Here is a 21,312-nt window from a genome sequence, read left to right on the forward strand (position 1 = left end):
TGTGTGTAAGACCCTTACCTCCTGCTTGGTTTTAGTGGTGTAGCCCTGAACTGACTCCCGTGCCACCAGGGTCTCCAGGGCCTCCTGAACGGTGCGGATCTTCTCTGACTGGATGTCCAGCTGCAGGGTGAAGAAGGGCTGCAGGGTGGCTGACTCCTTAGAGTTTTGCTGGTACACCACCGACCTGCATGGGACAGAAAGTCAAATATACCCCACTTCAGACAATGAATACAAGGACATTACACAAAGCTTCATACATTAATGGGTTTTGAGTATCTCTCAATGACATCTTGACCTCAGAAAACAGCATCACAGCTTTGAAGGAAAGTGTATGGGTCATACTACTGATTCTCTCTACACGTCTCTCCAAACTACACCTTTATGAATCATCTCCTCTCCTTCCTCAAATTCTCCTCTTAGTGGCAGAAACTGATCCAAAATGTTCAAATGGCAAAAACAACTCCAACATTCATAGCMCTCTGACAGCCATATGAGTGAAACGGTCATGCAAATCTCTTTAAATTGTGAAAATAATTTCAAACTTGCTCCAATGATTCCCCTCAGCCAAACCAATTACCCTCGAGTGGCTGAAAACGTGAATGTAGACCTTCCGGAAGGTCTGCCCTTATGTTCCATTTACTTTGACTACTTTCTCTTTTTTCAGAGAAAAATAATCCTCTGAAGTGATCTGTAACCCAGTCAGGCCAGGCATGTGCCAGATCAGAACCTCTGAGAGCATGTCATTTGGCCCAGGCACACCCTCACAGGTCCTACACTTTCAAAGTTGTTTTGTGATTCTGTCTTTGCTAGAGTGTGTGCCCCACGCCTGGCTGTCCAGGCCACCGACCACAGGCCGGGCCACAATGGCTGATATGCTGAAGAGTGCTTCTTGAGCAGAGAAAGCCCAGAGCCAGCTGGTGGAAGGCCTGTTTGGGATGGCATCCTCAGCTGAGGTCGGAGCTGGGGGCCAGATGTGGTGCCAGGGCAACCAGCCCAAGGGGGCCCAGATAAAGATGGCACTATACTCTCTGTTCTCCTGTCATACCAATCACCTGCGCCACAGCCAATAAAAATAAGGGCAAGGACACCACTGGTGCCACAATTCTGCTGCTGGGCTTTAAGAAAAATAAGCTCTGGGAAGGGAGAAAAGAAACACTCAGTGGCTGACCATCACTCTGGCTTCATGTGGGAGAAGCCAGGTGTCTTTCCAAGCCTCAGGCTTTTCTTCCAAGGAAATAGTAGTAAAGGCTTTGGGTCCACCAAAACATTGACTTGACTATATCGTCATGAACAACATTAAGTTTCCATTATAAGCAACACCTCACATGTAAAGAAACTGTGTGTGAGTTTCCTGACACCTCACAAGTCAACGGTGTTACCCTACCGGATGTGCCCTCCGAATATGTCAGTGATAGGGGTGCGGACAAAGTCAGCTTGACGGGTAATGGAGGTCTTATTTCGGGGGCCCACTTGCTCCCATTCGTCCTCGCTCCCCTCCTCCTTATCAGCAGCATCGTCTGACTGGGACTCTGGGCCGTTGGGTGTGGGGGCTTCTGATCAAGACAGGAGAAGAGACAACTGATTTAGAACCACAGTCAATGGCAATCATAGAGCAGATCCAGCTTCAGCAGTGAGGCCAAAGAACATAAGGAAATTATGTGAAATGAAAAGGGACTAGATCAGTTCAGTTCATAAGCAGAGAGCACGTGTAAACAGATAATCGTATGACCTCATGCATCAGATTTAGACCACTGCACTACTTACTCTCTTCCTGAGGGGAGATTAGCTTTTTCAAAGCCAGCATCTCCTCATGCAGTCCGTTGAGGGTGAAGCCCAGGTACTCCTCCGCATCCTCCTGTCGACCCTGACAGAGAACGCACAACCATCAGCAMTAATGAGACCACGGTGCCAAGAGAGCCTGCGCTCTAATGCAACACCACTGACTCAGCAGACAMAGGTCCTGTCCACTGTTACTGAGCTTCAGGACAGGACATCAGTGTGCACATGGCACAGGTGAGATACAATCTAAACCACATAGGGAATGCCTGCCTCAAGAGCTCTCTCATTCCATTTGGAATAGCTTTTTTAATTACACTTCATGCGAGTATGAATCAGTAATGAGTCAGCATGTCTCATGCACCAACAGATGGATATTTGTACATGTATCCATGTACTGTACCACCAGGCAGGTACAGACTGAACGTCTCTGGTGCATAGACTCCTCAAGTCTACTGATGAGAATGTGGAATTTTACATAAAACCAGTGTCAGGAAACAGGTGATACCAAGTGTTTCAGTTTATTTGCTCCAAGTCCCTGAACACCTGAAAGTGTGGAATGTCTGGATGGTTCAAAATTCTAAATAAAACCCGGCTGAAATGTAAAGACTAAATCGTTTTATATTGATGTTATTGATAGTAGGGCCGGGCGGTACGGCCTAAAAATCACCTCTTTATTATTTAACTTCTCGGCAATACACGATATATATCTCAATATGTTTTCTCTACATAAGCTTTGTTGTACAATTAAATGCCAAATACACTGCATTTCAAACAGCCAGCAATAATCTAATTCAGGGCTTGTGAAGTTATACTTAGGCTAAATGTAAGCCTTCCACAACCATAAGAGCCATTAATAATTKAATTATTTTATCAAAAATAGATCACCTGCTTTTTTGCAATAATCACTGTTCTAGCTTATAAGTCAGTCTATGAAAATAACCTTTTTGTTACAAATAACCAGAACCATGTATAATGCACATTCACTAATAATGACTAACATTTGTAGCAGGCATTATAGAACATTAACACAGGTCTCAAACAATCACTCAAGCCCATGTGCTACTGAGTAGCCAGCTAATCTTTATATTTCAAGTTTAGCCAACTTGGGCCTATGTGCTGGCTAACAAGATARAATTGTTATGAACACACCGTTCTGTCTGTTTCCAACGGTTTGAAAAGCATGCTAGCCTGTCCACTTTGTTCAGACGTTGAAATCATGTAGCCTACCTTATTTCTCAGAATTCCTTATATTTGTGTTTTATAATTATTGCACATTTATAAAACAGACTAGACAGCTAGTATAACAGTCTCTGGCTAAAATGCTGAAAACACATTTTCCAGAACCAATGTTCATTGATACTCCTGTTTTAGTAGTGTCTGCTCTGTGAGCAACTTGAGGAGTTGAGAGATAAAAAGGGTATATTTAGAAAGGTTAACTTCTCCTCTATTACAGTAAAATAATGTCTCAATGTGTTTCAGTCTCCATATGACCGATTCTGTTGGACCAAACCACAAATGCAAGTGGAAAGTTGAAACCTGTTTGTCAGAGAGGAAGAAGTGATCTCTCATCTTTGTTGTTGTGAGTGGCCGGGGGAGGGACTTGGTGTGTGTGTAAATGGTAAGGTGCACACAGCACAGACGGAGCAAAGGAGACTAGACCAAAAATAAAACATGACAACAAGCGGACATAAAAAAGACTGTTGCAATATTCTGCGCTAAAACATTCAAATGAATAAAATACATCACCCAGTCCTAATTGCTAGTACAACCTCCGAGGACACATTACTCATTTTACAGGCCGCAGGTAAATGCTTGGTCTGGATGCCCAATGGCTTTACCTTCTCTGAGAGACTCGACTTGATGAGGGTGAGGAGTCTGTAGATGTAGTTGGGTTCAAAAGGAGCACCTGGTCGAATGTCTTTTATTATCTTTTCACCAGCAGCTACGGAAAAAGCAACAAGGAACACATCAAATGAACATCAACAGGAAATACAAGAAACTCTAGCTCTTTTAGAAGATGCTGACAGACAGCTTACCTTGCTGCTTGGCTTTGGATGGCACAGGCATATTGCTGAACTCATTGACAAGCCTTACACTGGAGGGAGAAACAAGGTCAGGGAGTTGTAATCAGGAAAAGAAGTACACACCCAACCCAATGCAGTGAGCACACATTTAACACCTTCTCTCAATACTCTTAACACAGTTTAACCAATTTAGTTCAGGCAGGAATTTGTTGTCGCTGCTTATTTTCACACAAACAAGACCTCTATTGCTTGTGAGATTTGACTTCTAAAAACAGCCAGTCAGCTCCCAGGGAGAGAGGCTACTTACAAGTTGTCCATCATGGGTGTGGAAGTACAGGGTCTCTGGGTGTCAATGAACAGGGGAATGGACTTCAACAGGTGATACATGGGAGGGCAAGCAATCAGGGCCTGCAATGTCTTGGGGGTGGCAGTCAAGGGTAAAATCACCTCATTGGAACACTAAATACAGACATTTAATGTCACTTTGTTTATGACATGGTGTGATTTAAGCATTTCACATGCAACTGAGAAAAGGATACAGCGTTGATATAGCACCAGTTTCCCTTGTTGATCAGTCCTCTTGGTTGCAAAGACACTGGTTTGTGTATCAACTTCACATTCTCAATTAGTTCTGGGGATTCAAACAAATACACATGATTTTGAACACATATCCCTTACTAAAATCAAAGTTTAAATAGAAGCTAGTTTGTAAAGCAAAGGGCAAAAATAATATAAATTTACACCATACTGTGCTATATAGATTGTGTCCCTTCTTCCAACTCTGCATCATATGACAGTGGCACACAAGGCTGGTTTGTCAGAACAAGGAGATACTGTGCCACGCCTAGGAAGGGAGACTGTCACTGACAACACAGCTTCCATGGTAACGTGGACAGACATTCCAACATAGAAAGTATCATAAAACACCACCACATAATCACATTATGGGAAAATGGGTTAAAAATGGCAGGCAGTTTTTTGATAGTTCCGCCTACGTACATAGCATATTATGAACAACCTCCAAATTACAGAAACATGGTTTTTATAGATAACAGGTTTGCTAAAAGTGAAACGGTCATTCCAGGAGAAGAGAAATATAGTTTGGCTAAACAGTAAAGGCACACTCCAGATAAAATCCAGTCCAGAGATACGATCGTATACAGGGTTGGAAATCAAAATGAGACTTGGTAGTGGTGACACCAGTAAGGGGTCCTATAATAGCTTCGTGTTCATCCTCCTGTTCATTTCCTGACAGGAGTGCGCAGTCTGAGCACTGTATTGTGGGTACAAAATAAGCCTTTCTACTGAACGGTGAAGGCAACCACATGGAGCATGGTTTAATTATCTACAGCCGTAGAGCACAGGAAACCATCAGGTTTATCTAGACAGAAGCACATTAGGCTGCCCAGAAGCCCTCTCTCATAAATACCTCAGATGAAAAATCCCAGTTTACAAAAAGGATGACAGGCTTAAGTAACCCACTGAGAAGGCCCGTCTGTATATTTCCTCCAGACACAGGACTATATCCATGAGGCCTGAGGAAGCCCAGGGTCATAGCACTGAGCGAGACAAGCAATAATCCCGTCAAGACAAAAACCACACATTACCCAGACATGGCAATCCCCCGTCACAGGGGGTTTAAAACCGCCAGTGTACCCTGTGTGGTCCCAACACCTGGAGGCTGTTGTTGGGAAGTGAGTAATCAGGATATGACCCTACATATCCCCTTTAATTAAGCAGCTTACAAGATCAACTCATTATGTAGCTTTGCAATTTTATTTTATATTCTGTGTGTGTTAGGAGAAAGGGGTGAGGTCAGAGATTTATCCTGCTCTAGTCTACTGCATCTGAAAATCCATAAGGTTGATGTCATGGTAATGGACTTAATTAGTGCTGCTCATACATTATTGGTAAAGCAGTAGCTCCAGCCCACCCTCTGTATTCTCGTGAATGCAGTTTGGAATAGAGGCCTTCAACATGTATTAGTATTACTGCTATATACAATGACTCTCTTTGACGCAAGCAAGGCCAGTTGGCTACATGGGAGTCTCCCTGGGCTCACATGGCCTGCCATTCATTCCCCAGCTCCATTCATTGGGGYATTATTGGGGAAAATAGGGTGGTGAGGTAAAGCATGTCATGGAGATGTGTCATAGCAATCTGGGCCTTACCAAGCATTGAGTGTTAGCACCACCTGGTGCTCATGTGTATCAGTCTAGCTAAACACCCTAATGTTGACACCAAGTGGACGGTAGGCTGAACTTCAGCACATGCATACAGAACATGAAAAGTGCACAAATTAAAGACTATTATAATAATAAATGGGTATAGTTTTGTCAACTCACTCTAGGGCTGACCACAATTATCTGAGTGGTCGATAGGCTGTTGGTCGACCAAGATTATTTTTTAGTCGAGCAGTAGCAAATATATTGCACACGAGACACCCGTCTTATTCGCGGCCATCTCAGTGAACTAATCCATTGCGGAGGCCGAGACTAATCCATCGCGGAGGCCGCGGGGATGGCACAGCCCAAGAATGCGAGTGTGGCGGCACAATGCACATCTCTCTCCAGAATGTGCTCCCTCCTGCTAATTTGTGCACATTCATTGTTTCATAACTTAATTGTGAGAAGCTTTTGATTGTTAGTGTCTATCAATTCCCCATTACATATATCACCAGTAGTACATACACGGTTAATTCCAATAATTTCTAATCTACAATGTTTGTTTGGTTACGGTAAAGTCSGCGAAAACTTCTTAGAGATCGGCATCCCGTCAACGGGACAGTTGTAAATCATGCAGTGCTGTGTCACCATTGCAGATTTTAGAGAAACAACAAATGTCGGTACATATAAGTGTCTTATATCGGCTGAAAGCTTAAATTCTTGTTAATATAACTGCACTGTCCAATTTACAGTAGCTATTACTGCGATGTCAAAATGTCATGCTATTGTTTGAGGAGAGCTCCTAACAAAACACCTTTTCACCGCGATAGGTTTGATAAATTCACCTCTGAAGGTGAAATGTGTACTTACATTCTGAAATCGTGCTCTGATTTATCATCCAAAGGGTCCCAGAGATAACATGAAGTTTTGTTAGATAAAATAATTTTTCATATCCTAAAAAGGTCCATATAGCATGCACGACCGATTTTGTATTTCCACTCGTTCAATTTGCAAAGAAAGGAATCTGCGAAAATCTCACCCCAAACGTTGTTTCAACGAGTTAAATCACGTTTGTATGTATTCCTCAGAAATCCTAGAACGTAACAAGACTTCACTATATCATTAGGGGTGTAGTATATCCTATATGACACCATATTTGGTCAGAGAGCAACGCCTTMATGGCATGTCGATGACGTGGGCGGTCTTCACTTGAACGACTCTTTCTTTGTCAAATAACAACCAATCGGGGTCAAACAAAGCTAGCTAAATAGCCAATGAGCTGGGCTTTACGGGAGTATCTGGAAACCCTGTGTCTGTCGCAAAATGTARGTGCTAACCTTTTGCTACAGCATGCCTTTTGCTTTTGGACAAAAATAAGAATATGGAGAGCTATGAAGTTATGAAAACTGGTTGTTTTGCAAATGTTTAACTTATAATATGGCTACTAATACTGGAAAAGCTAAATCAAAGTCAAAGTATACAGATTTGACGATATTCTTGCAGAAAAACGTAATATGAATGCAAATGTCTCTTTCACGATTTGCCCATATGTACCTGGGTGACTTCACACTAAATGTCCTGTAGCTCGCTCATACTTCAAGTTATCGGTCTGAAACGTTGCCCATACACTGCTGCCATCGTGTGGACACCATCGGAATTACAACCAGAGTGATGGCTGGAACTGTGACCTTTCTTCCATTTCAAAGATGGTAGGAGAAAACATTCTGGTTCTGGTTTATTTCATTCCATTTAAATTGAGTTGTCAATTTAGTCATTGTCTTTTGTTTGGAGCGCTCCTGTCAATGTTGAGTAAGGATGCGCACCTGATTATGCATAGAGGTAGGCCTATAGGTTACCTGGCCTGCGCGCAAATGTCGGCATTTAAATGTGCCCATTTGGGGATCTGACAGTATTTCTGATTGTCTTAACGCACCACCACTAATGAGTCGTGGAACTTCTCAAAGTAATGTTTTCTTCACCTCAAAACAGCAAGCAAACAGAGTCTGTTTTTACATCCATTGAGAATGACAATAATTCCTCAATGTATTTGAAAAATCTTTCCAGCTCTCTCCCTTTAGATAAATGTCATGCTCTGATCCAGTGGAAACATCATAAAATAGGCCTACCTGATTACTTCTTATCCCTTGCGCAAATATCCTAAAGCTGCGTGTCCAGAGTTCACTGGCACAGGAAACTGAGGGCCCAGAATATTTTATACAATGTTGCAAGGAGCTTCAAGCCGGACCCAAGTTAATAGCTGATACGTTTCAAGTTTGTTACAGACAGGCCACGCGTAGCCGATGTGATTTAAAAATCTGGATATTTTCTACCTGCTGAATGCAATGTTTTCATTGGTTGGCTTTATAGGCTATTGTTACATRAACACTTTTTAGGTTTGTATCATTTTCATATAGATTTTTGATTAACCACATGATAATGATTTTGAGATCCGAAGATAGTTATAAATTAAATTAAACTTCCACGAAAATGTGCATATGAAAACCATAACTGGCACGCAAGATCGGTAGAAATTGTCAAATAAATTGTCATTCCACATGAGAAGGGTTGCCGACTCCTTACGTCGCCTATTGCTGGCAACTTCAGGAGAGTAACGGCAGAATCTGGGAAAGCCAGTAGGAGCGGGAGGAGGATGGTCGGGACAGGTTAAGGTTTCTGTCTTCGGGTTATCTTGATCTCTGGCTCCCTCGAATCATTTGTGTCTTATTTAATCGAACAGTGAGCTTAAAGCATCAGACAAGCTCAATGCATATATAGTTAATTTAATTAAAACACATACAGTGGGGCAAAAAGGTATTTAGTCAGCCACCAATTGTGCAAGTTCTCCCACTTAAAAAGATGAGAGAGGCCTGTAATTTTCATCATAGGTACACTTCAACTATGACAGACAAAATGAGAAAAAAAATCCAGAAAATCACATTGTGGGATTTTTTATGAATTTATTTGCAAATTATGGTGGAAAATAAGTATTTGGTCACCTACAAACAAGCAAGATTTCTGGCTCTCACAGGACCTGTAACTTCTTCTTTAAGAGGCTCCTCTGTCCTCCACTCGTTACCTGTATTAATGCACCTGTTTGAAACTTGTTATCAGTATAAAGACACCTGTCCACAACCTCAAAACAGTCACACTCCAAACTCCACTATGGCCAAGACCAAAGAGCTGTCAAAGGACACCAGAAACAAAATTGTAGACCTGCACCAGGCTGGGAAGACTGAATCTGCAATAGGTAAGCAGCTTGGTTTGAGAAATCAACTGTGGGAGCAATATTAGGAAATGGAAAGACATACAAGACCACTGATAATCTCCCTCGATCTGGGGCTCCACGCAAGATCTCACCCGTGGGGTCAAAATATCACAAGAACGGTGAGCAAAAATCCAGAACCACACGGAGGACCTAGTGAATGACCTGCAGAGAGCTGGGACCAAAGTAACAAAGCCTACCATCAGTAACACACTACGCCGCCAGGGACTCAAATCCTGCAGTGCCAGACGTGTCCCCTGCTTAAGCCAGTAATTGCTAGGAGCATTTGGATATCCAGAAGAAGACTGGAGAATGTCATATGGTCAGATGAAACCAAAATATATTTTGTGGGTAAAAACTCAACTCGTCGTGTTTGGAGACAAAGAATGCTGAGTTGCATCCAAAGAACCATACCTACTGAAGCATGGGGGTGAAACATCATGCTTTGGGGCTGTTTTTTCTGCAAGGGACCAGGACGACTGATCCGTGTAAAGGAAAGAATGAATGGGGCCATGTATCGTGAGATTTTGAGTGAAAACCTCCTTCCATCAGCAAGGGCATTGAAGATGAAACGTGGCTGGGTCTTTCAGCATGACAATGATCCCAAACACACCGCCGGCAACGAAGGAGTGGCTTCGTAAGAAGCATTTCAAGGTCCTGGAGTGGCCTACCAGTCTCCAGATCTCAACCCCATAGAAAATCTTTGGAGGAGTTGAAAGTCCGTGTTGCCCAGAGCAACAGCCCAAAACATCACTGCTCTAGAGGAGATCTGCATGAGGAATGGGCCAAATACCAGCAACAGTGTGTGAAAACCTTGTGAAGACTTACAGAAAACGTTTGACCTCTGTCATTGCCAACAAAGGGTATATAACAAAGTATTGAGATAAACTTTTGTTATTGACCAAATACTTATTTTCCACCATAATTTGCAAATAAATTCATTAAAAAATCCTACAATGTGATTTTCTGGATTTTTTCCTCTCGTTTTGGCTGTCATAGTTGAAGTGTACCTATGATGAAAATTATAGGCCTCTCATCTTTTTAAGTGGGAGAACTTGCACAATTGGTGGCTGACTAAATACTTTTTTGCCCCACTGTAGGGTGTCTATATATGGAAAAATACACATTTCAAAATTTAGACCAATCGATTGGACGAAAGAACAGATGACTTTCGGTCAACCAAGATTATATATTTTTTTAGTTGGGGACAGTCCTAACACACTCCAAAGGACATAAGGGTTAACCTGTGAGCTCTTCTTCCTCACACTGTGGGGCTATCTGTGAGTACACTACCTGCAAGTTTAGGGGCCATGGGATCCTCTGATACATGGACAGGGCTCTCCTTCACCTCCCCAGCCTTCTCATGCTGCTCCACGGCGGCCAGGGAGGGAGCCACTACCTCCACCACGTTCTTCACCTCCACGTAGGCCTGAGGGCTTCCAGGCAGAGGCTTGGAGTTGTGGAAGAGGCTAGCCCAGGATTTGAGGGGGTTGGCAGCGGGCGCAGCCGGAGAGGCAGGCGACTTAGGCTGCTCTGCCACTGCCGGCTGGGCCTCAGAGTCTGGGGAGGAAGCATGCTCCACTGAGGGAGCTGGGGCCTGCTGCTGGGGCTGCTCCAATGCCTCAGAGGCCTCCTTGTGTCCGTCTGCACTGATGCCAGCATGGGGCTCAGCCAGCCCATTAGCCACCCCACTGTCCCTAGTCACCTCCTCTTCTTCAATAGTAGCAGTAGCAATGGTGGCAGGGGGGCTGGCCACAGCAACTGAGGGGGGAGGAGGGGAGGTGGGGCAGGGTCTGTGCCCGCCGCTGCCCAGCAGTTCAGGGCTCTCTGAAGCCATGTTCTCATGCTGCTGCTCTGCAGTTCTGCCTCCCTCTGCCACCCCACTGCTCTGAGAGGAGGAAGAGGAGGAGGTGGAGGCCGCATCTTTACCATCTGATAATGAGGCGGCTCCACTCGTGAAGTCCAAAGACGATTCATCAGGGCTATCACAAGTCCTCTGATTCACAGCAGCCGACGCTGCTGCCGTAGCGACAGGGGCTGAGGTGGAAAGTCCGCCCCCTGACAACGTCTTACCAACCATGTCCTGCGACCCGAGGTGAGGGCGGCTAAGAGCGTGTCCATTCACCAACCCCTTTCCAGGAGGCCCGTCCACACCCATGCCACCGCTATTGGGACCTGAGCCCTCCAAGTAGTTGTAGTATCCTGGCGGGCGCTTTTTCTTTTTTTTCTTCTCACGCTGGCCCAGGCTGCCCGGGCCCCCGTCCCCATCCTGGCAGTTCTGGTTGCTGTCCATGGCGGAGGGCTCAGAGTCTGGGCCATCAGGTCCGTCCGGGCTGTCGGGTCCGTCCAGTGAGTTGTATTGTGCTCCGTCTGGGACGTCTGCTGCCGGAGAGAGGGCTGTGGCTGTCTGCGGGACCTTCTGAGACGGCTGGCATCCCAGGATGAACTCTGGAGCCTGGGGGTTCAGAGTGCTGGACACCTTGAAGAGAGGATCCTTCACTCCCACTGGCTCCAAGTCCATCACCTCATCCACACCAAACTCAATGTGCTGGTAGTCTTCACCTGCAGAGGAGGATTTGTCAGTCAGCTTGGGAACATAAAGCACTACAGTTCTGCACTGAAGACAAAGGTTCACACAACACAATAAAATAATGTTGTGACCAATTATTCATACTTACTACTCCAAAACAAATTTTGGCATCATGAAATATACAACACAATTTCCAACTTCATTAACTGTCACAAACTCAATGGAATATATCAAACATTGACCTTGAGCACTACACAAATAAAAGTATCACGCAATGAACAGTAAGTTAAATATCGATTAGATTTAACAAGTTGCTAACACTGCAAATTGAAAGATGATAGGCAGTGAGAGAAACAGCTGAAGGTGAACATGAGGAAAACGTTAGTAAATTCAGATCATCCCAACACTGAAAATGGTACGTCAGGGCTATATAAGACAAGACTGGTCATCCATACAACCCAGCCACCGGAAACCCTGAGGGGGAATTAAGGTATGGTTAGAGTTTGTTCGAGATTCGCTCTTCTCTGTGGATTAGAGTGTCCTCTGTTAGTGTTTTTACCAAAGGGATTTCATTCCAGAGAGTCATAATGATGCATTGAGTGACAAACCCTAGCAAAACAAAATACCTATTGTAATTGTTAGCTTCCATATAAGACCATTACTATGCCCTTAAGTCCAATAAAAAAGGGTTCTCTCAATCCATCCAGTTAAGTGAGGGAGGGGGTATACAAATCAATCACAAGTCAACTTAAAGCACTGCTGCGGTGCCAATGTGTTTAATGCAATAGAGAGGAGATATTTAACGGCATCTAAGCATGCAAAGCCTCACAGATCGTACGGACAGGCAAGAATGAGAGTAAATAGGGGCAAGGTTTAGAAAGCCACCAGTTTTTAAGACCTGGGATTGAGTGCTTCAGCAACAAATAATAAGCACAGCGTCGGACCCAAAACTCACCGCAAACCTGCCGTCTCATAGACTCCGTAATGTAAGGCACAGCAGGAGTGCAGTAACTTCCTGAATAATTCATACAAATCAGGGTAAAAAATTAAGTGTTATGAGCAGGGGAGGGGTATGGTTGACAGACTTTTTGTAACTTGTTGGCTCCAAAATCCCTGCTCTGCAGGTATGTTTGGACATATTTTTTACAAGTAAAATCTTATCTTAAAACAATGTCAATTCAGACTTAAACTGTCACTCTCTTACATGCAGTTCAGTCTGGATCCAACTAGCACAAACGGGCATATGTATGTTTGATTTTGGTCATAACCATTACATCATGTGGGGGCAAGAGTGTTGTCAACCCAGAGAGCGCTGGCCGGCCTCATGCGGATGACGTTCGGAATGTCTACAAGACAAACTTAAATAAATCAGAGCAATCCAGTAGACGTTCTTACCTGAAGACTGATTGACGCAGGAGACTTTGTCATTGAAGGGGGGAAGCTGTCAAAGAGCAGAGAGATTAGATTACAAATTAAAAAGACACTTCTAGTTAAAGTAAATAATCAAACATAGCGTTAACCTCATAGACCACGACTTGTCAGTCTGGGCCTTCCTGCTTATCAATGAATCACATCTGTGTAATGTACACGTTAGAGGGGGGCAGATGACAGTATTGGTGATAAAAACGTGTTATTTTGTGGCTTATATTGTTCACACTCACTAAACAGAGAACATATGCAATAAACCATTGTCTTCTGTGTTTTAGACAATGACAGAGTAGATAAACACACTGGACTAAATCKATAAACTCAGCGGTTTGGGTGTTAATGAGCTTCCAAAAGGCCATTCTTAAGATCGACCCGGTTAACATTAAGAGCAAACGGCACACCAACACTTAACACCGTAGACTATACGGTGTCAAAACAGCTATAAGCTGGAGGAAACGTATGTGAATAAATGTTTAATTCGAGCCTCATTCAAAACTCTTTGTCTTACCTCAACATAACATCGTGGAGTCACGAAGAACTGATTGATCTCATCAGGGCTGAACTCCCCGAAGATGTACTGCGCAGAGAAAATATATTTACATAAAATATCTGATTCAACATACTGAGGATAATCATGTGCAACCTTTTAAAATCAATATATTATTTATTAAATCACTACATATATTACATGGTATCTTCAATATTAACATGTGTAGAAAACGTAAGTGTGAAATATTGCTAAAACATCCCAAGACCCCATGAGAAACACACTTTGAAAAAGTCCGCTTTAGCCCTCCATTTGTCTACAGAGAATTTTACAGACAAGGAGTACACCTCTTACTGATGAACTGACACAGTTGTGACAGACCCGTTGGAGAGGTAAGACTAGGCCTACTGGGAGAGGGCTTGCATATCATCAGTCTGCCCAGATTGCGCCATGGGTTTGGGTAAACGTAAGGGATAACATGAAAGTGACGAGTCATGCAGCATTAGAATGGCAAAATGGCTCCCGGCAGCCCACTTCCCAAAGAACTGAGCCAAATGGAGAGACCCGACTCACTGGCTTCAGCCAATATGTAACACATTCTAAGGGAATGAACTACAAATAACTATTGTAGTCCATTTTTTGTAGTTTCTTCAAAAGTGGAGTAAAACAATACTTTTGAAATGTTAGCTGACATTTGGCCACAATGCATTATTTTATCAATCTTATGTCCCCCAATGTAACAACTTCAAAAATGTTCACACAATGTTCTGGGGCAGGAAAATGTTAATGGCAGTGAAGTATCATTATTTGGTATGCTGGTCTGGACTTGTGACCCTCAAATCCCATGGGTTCATCCAGCTGGGCTTGATATTAATGCTTGCAGGACAAGAATAACAGATTTAAGTTGCACGAAATTGACAAGTAGATTTTTTAAATCACAATATCAAACAATTACTCCAATCAGAATTGGATCAGAGGCCAAATAAAAAGCCTACATGACAAAGTGTATGTGATATGCATATCAGCTACAGCCGCATGTCCAAACCGATGCTGACGTGGAGGCCTCAGAAAATGTAGCCAAACTTTAATTACATAAATATAGGGCAAACACCAGTCATGTTTGACAAATATAATTTAGGATAATTAACATTAAACCTCTGAAGGCTTGATTCTGTCGACATACTCAAGGCACTTAGTTCAGATCAAATGGTCACAAGACCGGAGAGTGTAGGACAGTGCCTGTTGTGGAGGTGGCTAACATTTTGAAACTATTTCACAATAAACGGTCATTTTTTAAATATTGAGCTTATAATATGAAGGAATAAAAATGTATCAACATTTTAAGCAAAACTGTCAGATCAGTTTCATCAGCCTCATTGTTTTACTTTTTTATGTGCAGTGGTTATGAATTTTGGATCTGTTGTCCCAGAACTCTCCCAGAGTGTTTGTATGTCTACTCTCCCGTAGACATACAAACATACAAGGTTGTCATTTTAATGTTGCAATATTTTATAGGCTACAAAAAGGTGGCCAAACATCCTCCAGGAGAGCCTTAAAGGCGCAGTGTTTGAATATGCAAACAGGCTTGAATATGCAAAGTCATCAATAAGGAGAGTGCAGCCAATTTTTTTGTCTGATTCTCTTTTCTATGGTAAACAATACAGTAATGAATTTTATTTTGTAAAGTGGTTTCTTGTAACATTTTTCTATTTTTGGACAACTGACAAAAAAAAGTTAATGTCAAGCCCTGTCCAGGGATTACTCCTTCTAGCTGCACCTTTTACACAAGGCTCCACACTGTAATGTGATTTAGCAAATTTAGTTGAGTACTGGCAACACTTTTCACACTACACACAACCAAATTCCCCATATTAATAATTGGAAGTGGGGTGGTCATTCGTATTGTTTGAGGATCAATGTAGTAATAAGAATTCAATTTAGTTAATTTTCAGTGACCCACATCTGATGTTTCAAATATTCATAAATATAGTGCAGGGCTGCACACCGACAGCCCTGCACAGTGGGGTGAACTGGTCCTTGAATCGCACGGTTGACATTTCTTGGTTTGGCACATTACAGGATAGCAGGGGCACTTATGTCGATCCAAAAACATATCTGCATAACATTACAGCCTGAAAAGACAACCTTGAAGTCTTTCATTAGGCAACAAATAAAAAATGATATCTAAACAAAAACAAGTGTTGGTGGTGCATAGTGAGGGGAAGGTGTCCAATGACACGGAGCAGTAAAGAACAGTTGAAACAAGCTCGCTAACCACACAGAATCCTCCCAGCGCATTGAACTGTGGGACATGAAAAGGGAGGCACAGGGAAAAGAAAGTGCAGTTCAAGCATATGTAACTCTTCGCAAATGAGGGCCCAACATTGCTGAAATGGCACTACAGGCGACAAACAGCCAGCTATAATCCAACGGCCTCAGGACAGCTAATACAATCGCAACAGAAAGAATGTCCCTTTGACTCTTTCTACAGGCGTGCCACACTAAGCTTCCCTCGCTGTTGGTTTGGATTGAGGATTACCACAAAATAGCCATCTGTATTACTTCTACATGCTCCAGTGAGACGGTGCGCACACACACTTTCAATGAATGTGGTTACAGATCATGGAGCAGTGGTGTACAGTGTAAGGTGGGATCCATATGAAATATAAAGCACGATGACATCGTCTCTGATAAAAGGAGCTAAACCAGAGAAACTGAACACATGCTCATTTCTAATGTTAGTATACTTTACGTCAATAGAGTAGAATGATAATCATATATTACAGACAGCATTCAATGAGGCTTCTGTTTAACAAAAAGACATCCAAATGTGTTTTATGTGGAAGACAGGTTTAAGGAAGTGGATGGGGTGGTTGGCTTAGAGGGGTGGGGGTTTATTAAGAGAAAATATGTCAAACAGCAGACAAGCTGATAAGAGCCAGTCAAACAAGTTGTTTCACTTGAATTTCAAGTTACCAGACATTACCAACTCCTACCTGATGCATAGAATAACAATCCACACCCCCATATACCTACCTACAAGGACTGGGACTAAGCCAGCCCTGCAAGGCCTCACAAATTGGAATGCAAAGAGTCACTATTAGCAAACTTGGCATTCCATGAATATGTAACACTACAAATAAGGTCAAACATGTTTCGAATAAACCGATGATGCATGTTGGGGCTTGCGTATTACATTCTTATGAAGAATGATGACCTAGCACAGTGAGTGACGCCCAAGAACTGAAAAAACATTGAGCAGAGACATGACAGAACACTACAATTTATTTACGTAAGAGACACTTTAATACAGGGCGATTACCAACAGCTGATGGGATTCTCTGAGGCAATGGTGTTGCAGGACCTTTCAAGAGTAAAACAAATGGGAGGCAGCTCTGCTCTCTAAACACTGCTGTTCAGAAAAATACCTAAAAAGCCAGGCAACTCTGGGCCTCATGTGCCATTTCCATAATGTTGAATCAGGAGCTCACCATTCAAAAGATGAAGGCCACCACCAGCATATCAGATCATGCTTGGAAATTAACCATAACACTTTCTGTAGTTAAAGTACAGATCGTCACTGTGACAAGAGGTTGCCATCTTTTTCAGTTACAACCCCGTAATTAGGTATAGGTTTACCCACAGCTACCCACTCCTAACCCCCATATTTGTCATGTGACATTAAGACAATCCACCATTGCCAAATCCACGATGTTCACCAACTGACAAAACTGTCAAAAACTAAAATATGGGCAAATGCACAGTACAATATACTTAGGTAGAAACTATACAGGCCCATTAACCATTTTATGCTTGATGTCCACAATAGATGGAAGCATTTACTCAGCTGAAGATTCCCAGCATTAATTTATTAACTTGGAAAATATTGTGATGATACTTTGGTATGCAACACCCAGACAACCCACTGCTGTGGTGTGGAACGGTGTCCAACAGCTGCCATTCCTCTGCCCTTTGCTTCAATCTAGAATCCCTGAGTCATAAAGCAAAGATGTGTCTTCTGCAGCTCCTTGTGCTCAACCCATACATTGCAGGTACATTCAATTCTCTGCCATGGGCATTCAACCAATTTTCTTCAATGCTCAGAGACAATCTGCAGTGTCTCCATTACGTGCATTCAATGCCACTACGCTCAACCCCTGATACCAGAGCCTTATATTAAGAATATCAAATGGTAGGGCAGTGGACACATTACCTCAGGTGCAAGAACAGCCCTCTCAGAATGACTCAGAAGAAAACTACCTCCTTTAGATCAATGGTTTAATATGTCGCCCCTTCAGTGAGATATACATAGTTTCACACATGCACCTAAACTTAAACCCCAAGCAAGCCAGCTAGATAGTCTGCTTACATTCGCCAGCCCTGGTGGGGTGGACCCTATGGCACAATGGGAATTTGACATCTAGTTTAGGCCGACTCTGTATTGATTTAAATGTCTGTGGATGAGCAAGGTAGTAAGCTAGCTATTAATCTTACGTGTCGCTATAAACCACCATTGTTGAAAATGGTTGAGTAGGATTAAAAACACTTAGTAGTTGGACAAACATGGACCGTATGACAGATTACCAATAGGCCAACAAGAAATTAACTAGTTAGCTGGTATTCACACCCCTTGACTTTCTCCACATTTTGTTGTGTTACAAAAATGGGATTCAAATTGATTTGTCATTTTTTTGTAAAAGATCTACACAAAATACTCTGTCAAAGTGGAAGAAAAAATAACATTTGTAAAACATATTGATTAGATAAGTATTCAACAGCCTGAGTCAATGCATGTTAAAACAGTGTTCTCCAACTCTGTTCCTGGAGAGCTACCGTCCTGTAAATTCACACCAACCCTAATCTAGCACACCGATTCTAATAATTAGCTGGTTGATAATATTAATCAAGTTAGTTACAACTGGGGTTGGAGCAAAAACTTACTGGAAGTTAGCTCTCCAGGAACAGGGTGGGAGAATCTTGTGTTAGAATCCCCTGTGGCAGCAATTAAAGCTGCAAGCCTTTCTGGGTAAGTGTAAAAGCTTTACCACACCTGGATTGTGCAACATTTGCCCATTATTCTTTTCAAAATTCTAATTAGTTGTTGATCATTGCTAGACAACCATTTTCAGGTCAAAACTGTAACTCGACCACTCAGGCACATTCACCGTCTTCTTGGTAAGCAACTCCAGTATTTATATTTGGCTTTAGATCTAGTTTTAGGTTATTGTCTAGCTGAAAGGTCCCCAGTGTCTGGTGTCTCCCAGTGTCTGGTGGAAAGCACACTGAACCAGGCTTTTCTCTAGGATATTGCCTGTGCTTAGGTACGTTCCGTTACTTTTTTATCCTAAAAAACTCTCCAGTCCTTAATGATTACAAGCATACCCATGACATGTTACAGTCACCACTATGCTTGAAAATAGAGTGGTAATTAGTAATATATTGTATTTGATTTACCCCAAACATAACACTTTGTATTGAGGACAGAAAGTAAATTGCTTTGTCACATTTTTTTGCAGTATTACTTTAGTGCCTTGTTGCAAACAGGATGCATGTTTTAGAATATTTTTATTCTGTACAGGCTTCCTTGTTTTCAGTCTATCATTATGGAGTAACTACAACGTTGTTGATCCATCCTCAGTTCTCTCCTATCACAGCCATTAAACTCTGTTTTAAAGTCACCATGGTAAAATCCCTGATCGGTTTCCTTCCTCTCCGGCAACAGAGTTAGGAAGGATTTTTTATTTTACCTTTATTTAAAAAAAGGCAAGTCAGTTAAGAACAAATTCTTATTTACAATGACGGCCTACTAGATCCACCAAGGTCTGGAACATCTATGTTTAATTCAGGAAACGGTCCTCTACAAGCTAGAATGGTGAATACAATTTAATTTGAACCTACTCAACCGGTTATCTGTGTGGCTCGTCCTTATATGGACAGGAATTAGACAATATATCCACAGGAAAGTATTATTAAACCAACTTTTCAAAGTGCTGGTAGTGTGTTCAGATTTCTATCACCTGACATGCACAAAACCATGTAAAAACGTGCACGAGCGTGGCAAGTATACATGCGTCGCGTGCATGTATATGCCTTGTGTTCATGCGAGAAATCTAACCACCAGCACTTTGAAAAGTTGGTTTAATAATAATTTATTGYGGACATATTATAGTCTCATTCCTGCCCACGCAGACAACCGGTACAGTAGGTTCACATTTTATTCAACATTCCAGCATGTAGATAGATGACCATTTCCTGAATTAAACAGGATGTTCCATAGGTTGGTGGATTTAGAAATTTACTAGTATGGTCCCCAGCAGGCGAGCTAGCTACATGGATGTATACAGCCATGTCTAGCTAGTTAGCTAATGTTATACATGGGCAAAATATATAGCTAGCTACCTTTTCAATGTAGGATAGATAGCTAGCTACCTAGCTAGTAGTTACGACTTCAGGCCGTGACAAGACATTACAGTTCAACAGATCATGGAGGTCTGTCCACATGAGTCAGCTTCCCTTGAAAGCAGCACAACTAGCTACGTGCTCTAAAGGGGACATCAAAAACGGAGTGCACAATGCGCAAGTTCCGAACCGTTTGCAGAATCCTGACTGGTACAGTTTAGATTTACCTAAACCGCCTCTGATCAGGCCCACTGTAGCTAGTAGCTATGTCATTAGCCACACCACCTGCGTCCGCACGAACTCTGGCTAGTTGTCCAGCTAGCTAAATGAAGCTAGGTAGCTAGCTGGCCAGACAAATCAATTAAAGTTTACGTTTGACCATATACAAGTTTATTAATTCCTTGCTTATAACTCGTCGGCACTTTTTAACATCACTCGTATCTAAATGCTAAGCTAGCTAACAACCAGTTATTAAAATTTGCACTGTGATAAGCAGGCCTGTCGCATCAGCCAGAGCAGGTGGGCCATGCACATACACGCAGCAATTTAACTACAAATTGTCAAAGGAAAATTACAACTGTTCGAGTCTTTTGAATGTGTTATTTTCTCAACCCAAAACGTGACCACGATTTTTGCCCATTTTTAGATTTTCAGCTAACCCTACTTCGAGTACTGTTGGCTAATTTGAATGGAGGCTCCTCGGGCCTGTACCATGCTGGTGTTTCAATGGGGAAATAGGCTTTTTAGGGCAGCATTAGCAAGCATTTATCAAAACACTTTTCAATGACGAGTTACCACTATATTTTGGCCAAGAAACACATCAAGAAATCTAACAATATATTATTTAAGACTACTTTTTCCATTAATCTTATGTCAAATGTGAAACAGTTCAAATTATAGGCGCATCAGCAGCGTGAAGAGTTGTAACGTTACCTGGTTAACGTTACTCTGAGAAGCCATGCTCCCTGTGATATTCTCTTTTCCAATCAGAAAATGGACGTTCTCCAGGGAATGTGTTAGTTTTTTGTAATAATTATTACAAAAGACGGCCTAATTCGACATCTTTTTCATTTTCTCGACAATGGACTGACAGTTGTATTTTTAGGTTGTTTTATTGCTACAGCATATCACGCTGCTTCCCCCGCCGTCGCCGCCATTTCTGTCTCGCCTCCTTGCTTCTGGCCTGCGCGCGCCGCGGATGGCTAGTGTGCTCTGGGAACGCGTGCGTTTACGTCCGG

General features: G+C 42.5%; 1 protein-coding gene across 2 annotated transcripts in view; it reads right to left on the reverse strand.

Annotated features, from left to right (window-relative positions):
* LOC111974059 (ubiquitin carboxyl-terminal hydrolase 10) overlaps positions 1 to 21,243 on the reverse strand; it is a 24,331-nt gene extending 3,088 nt beyond the window's left edge. Inside the window, exons 1-12 of one of the 2 annotated variants that reach the window (XM_024001570.2) lie at positions 21,008 to 21,243; positions 13,697 to 13,765; positions 13,156 to 13,201; positions 12,716 to 12,775; positions 10,524 to 11,792; positions 4,343 to 4,434; positions 4,111 to 4,220; positions 3,816 to 3,874; positions 3,618 to 3,721; positions 1,765 to 1,864; positions 1,385 to 1,553; positions 19 to 184 (exon numbers count right to left, since the gene is read on the reverse strand). In XM_024001570.2, the coding sequence (XP_023857338.2) occupies positions 19 to 184; positions 1,385 to 1,553; positions 1,765 to 1,864; positions 3,618 to 3,721; positions 3,816 to 3,874; positions 4,111 to 4,220; positions 4,343 to 4,434; positions 10,524 to 11,792; positions 12,716 to 12,775; positions 13,156 to 13,201; positions 13,697 to 13,765; positions 21,008 to 21,034 (2,271 nt within the window). In that variant the 5' untranslated portion in view covers positions 21,035 to 21,243. The remainder of the gene's footprint in view (positions 1 to 18; positions 185 to 1,384; positions 1,554 to 1,764; positions 1,865 to 3,617; positions 3,722 to 3,815; positions 3,875 to 4,110; positions 4,221 to 4,342; positions 4,435 to 10,523; positions 11,793 to 12,715; positions 12,776 to 13,155; positions 13,202 to 13,696; positions 13,766 to 21,007) is intronic. The other variant, XM_024001571.2, reaches the window with a different exon arrangement.
* Positions 21,244 to 21,312: the final 69 nt, after the last annotated feature.

The sequence above is a fragment of the Salvelinus sp. IW2-2015 genome, linkage group LG15 (assembly GCF_002910315.2).
Source record: "Salvelinus sp. IW2-2015 linkage group LG15, ASM291031v2, whole genome shotgun sequence".
NCBI lineage: Eukaryota > Metazoa > Chordata > Actinopteri > Salmoniformes > Salmonidae > Salvelinus > Salvelinus sp. IW2-2015.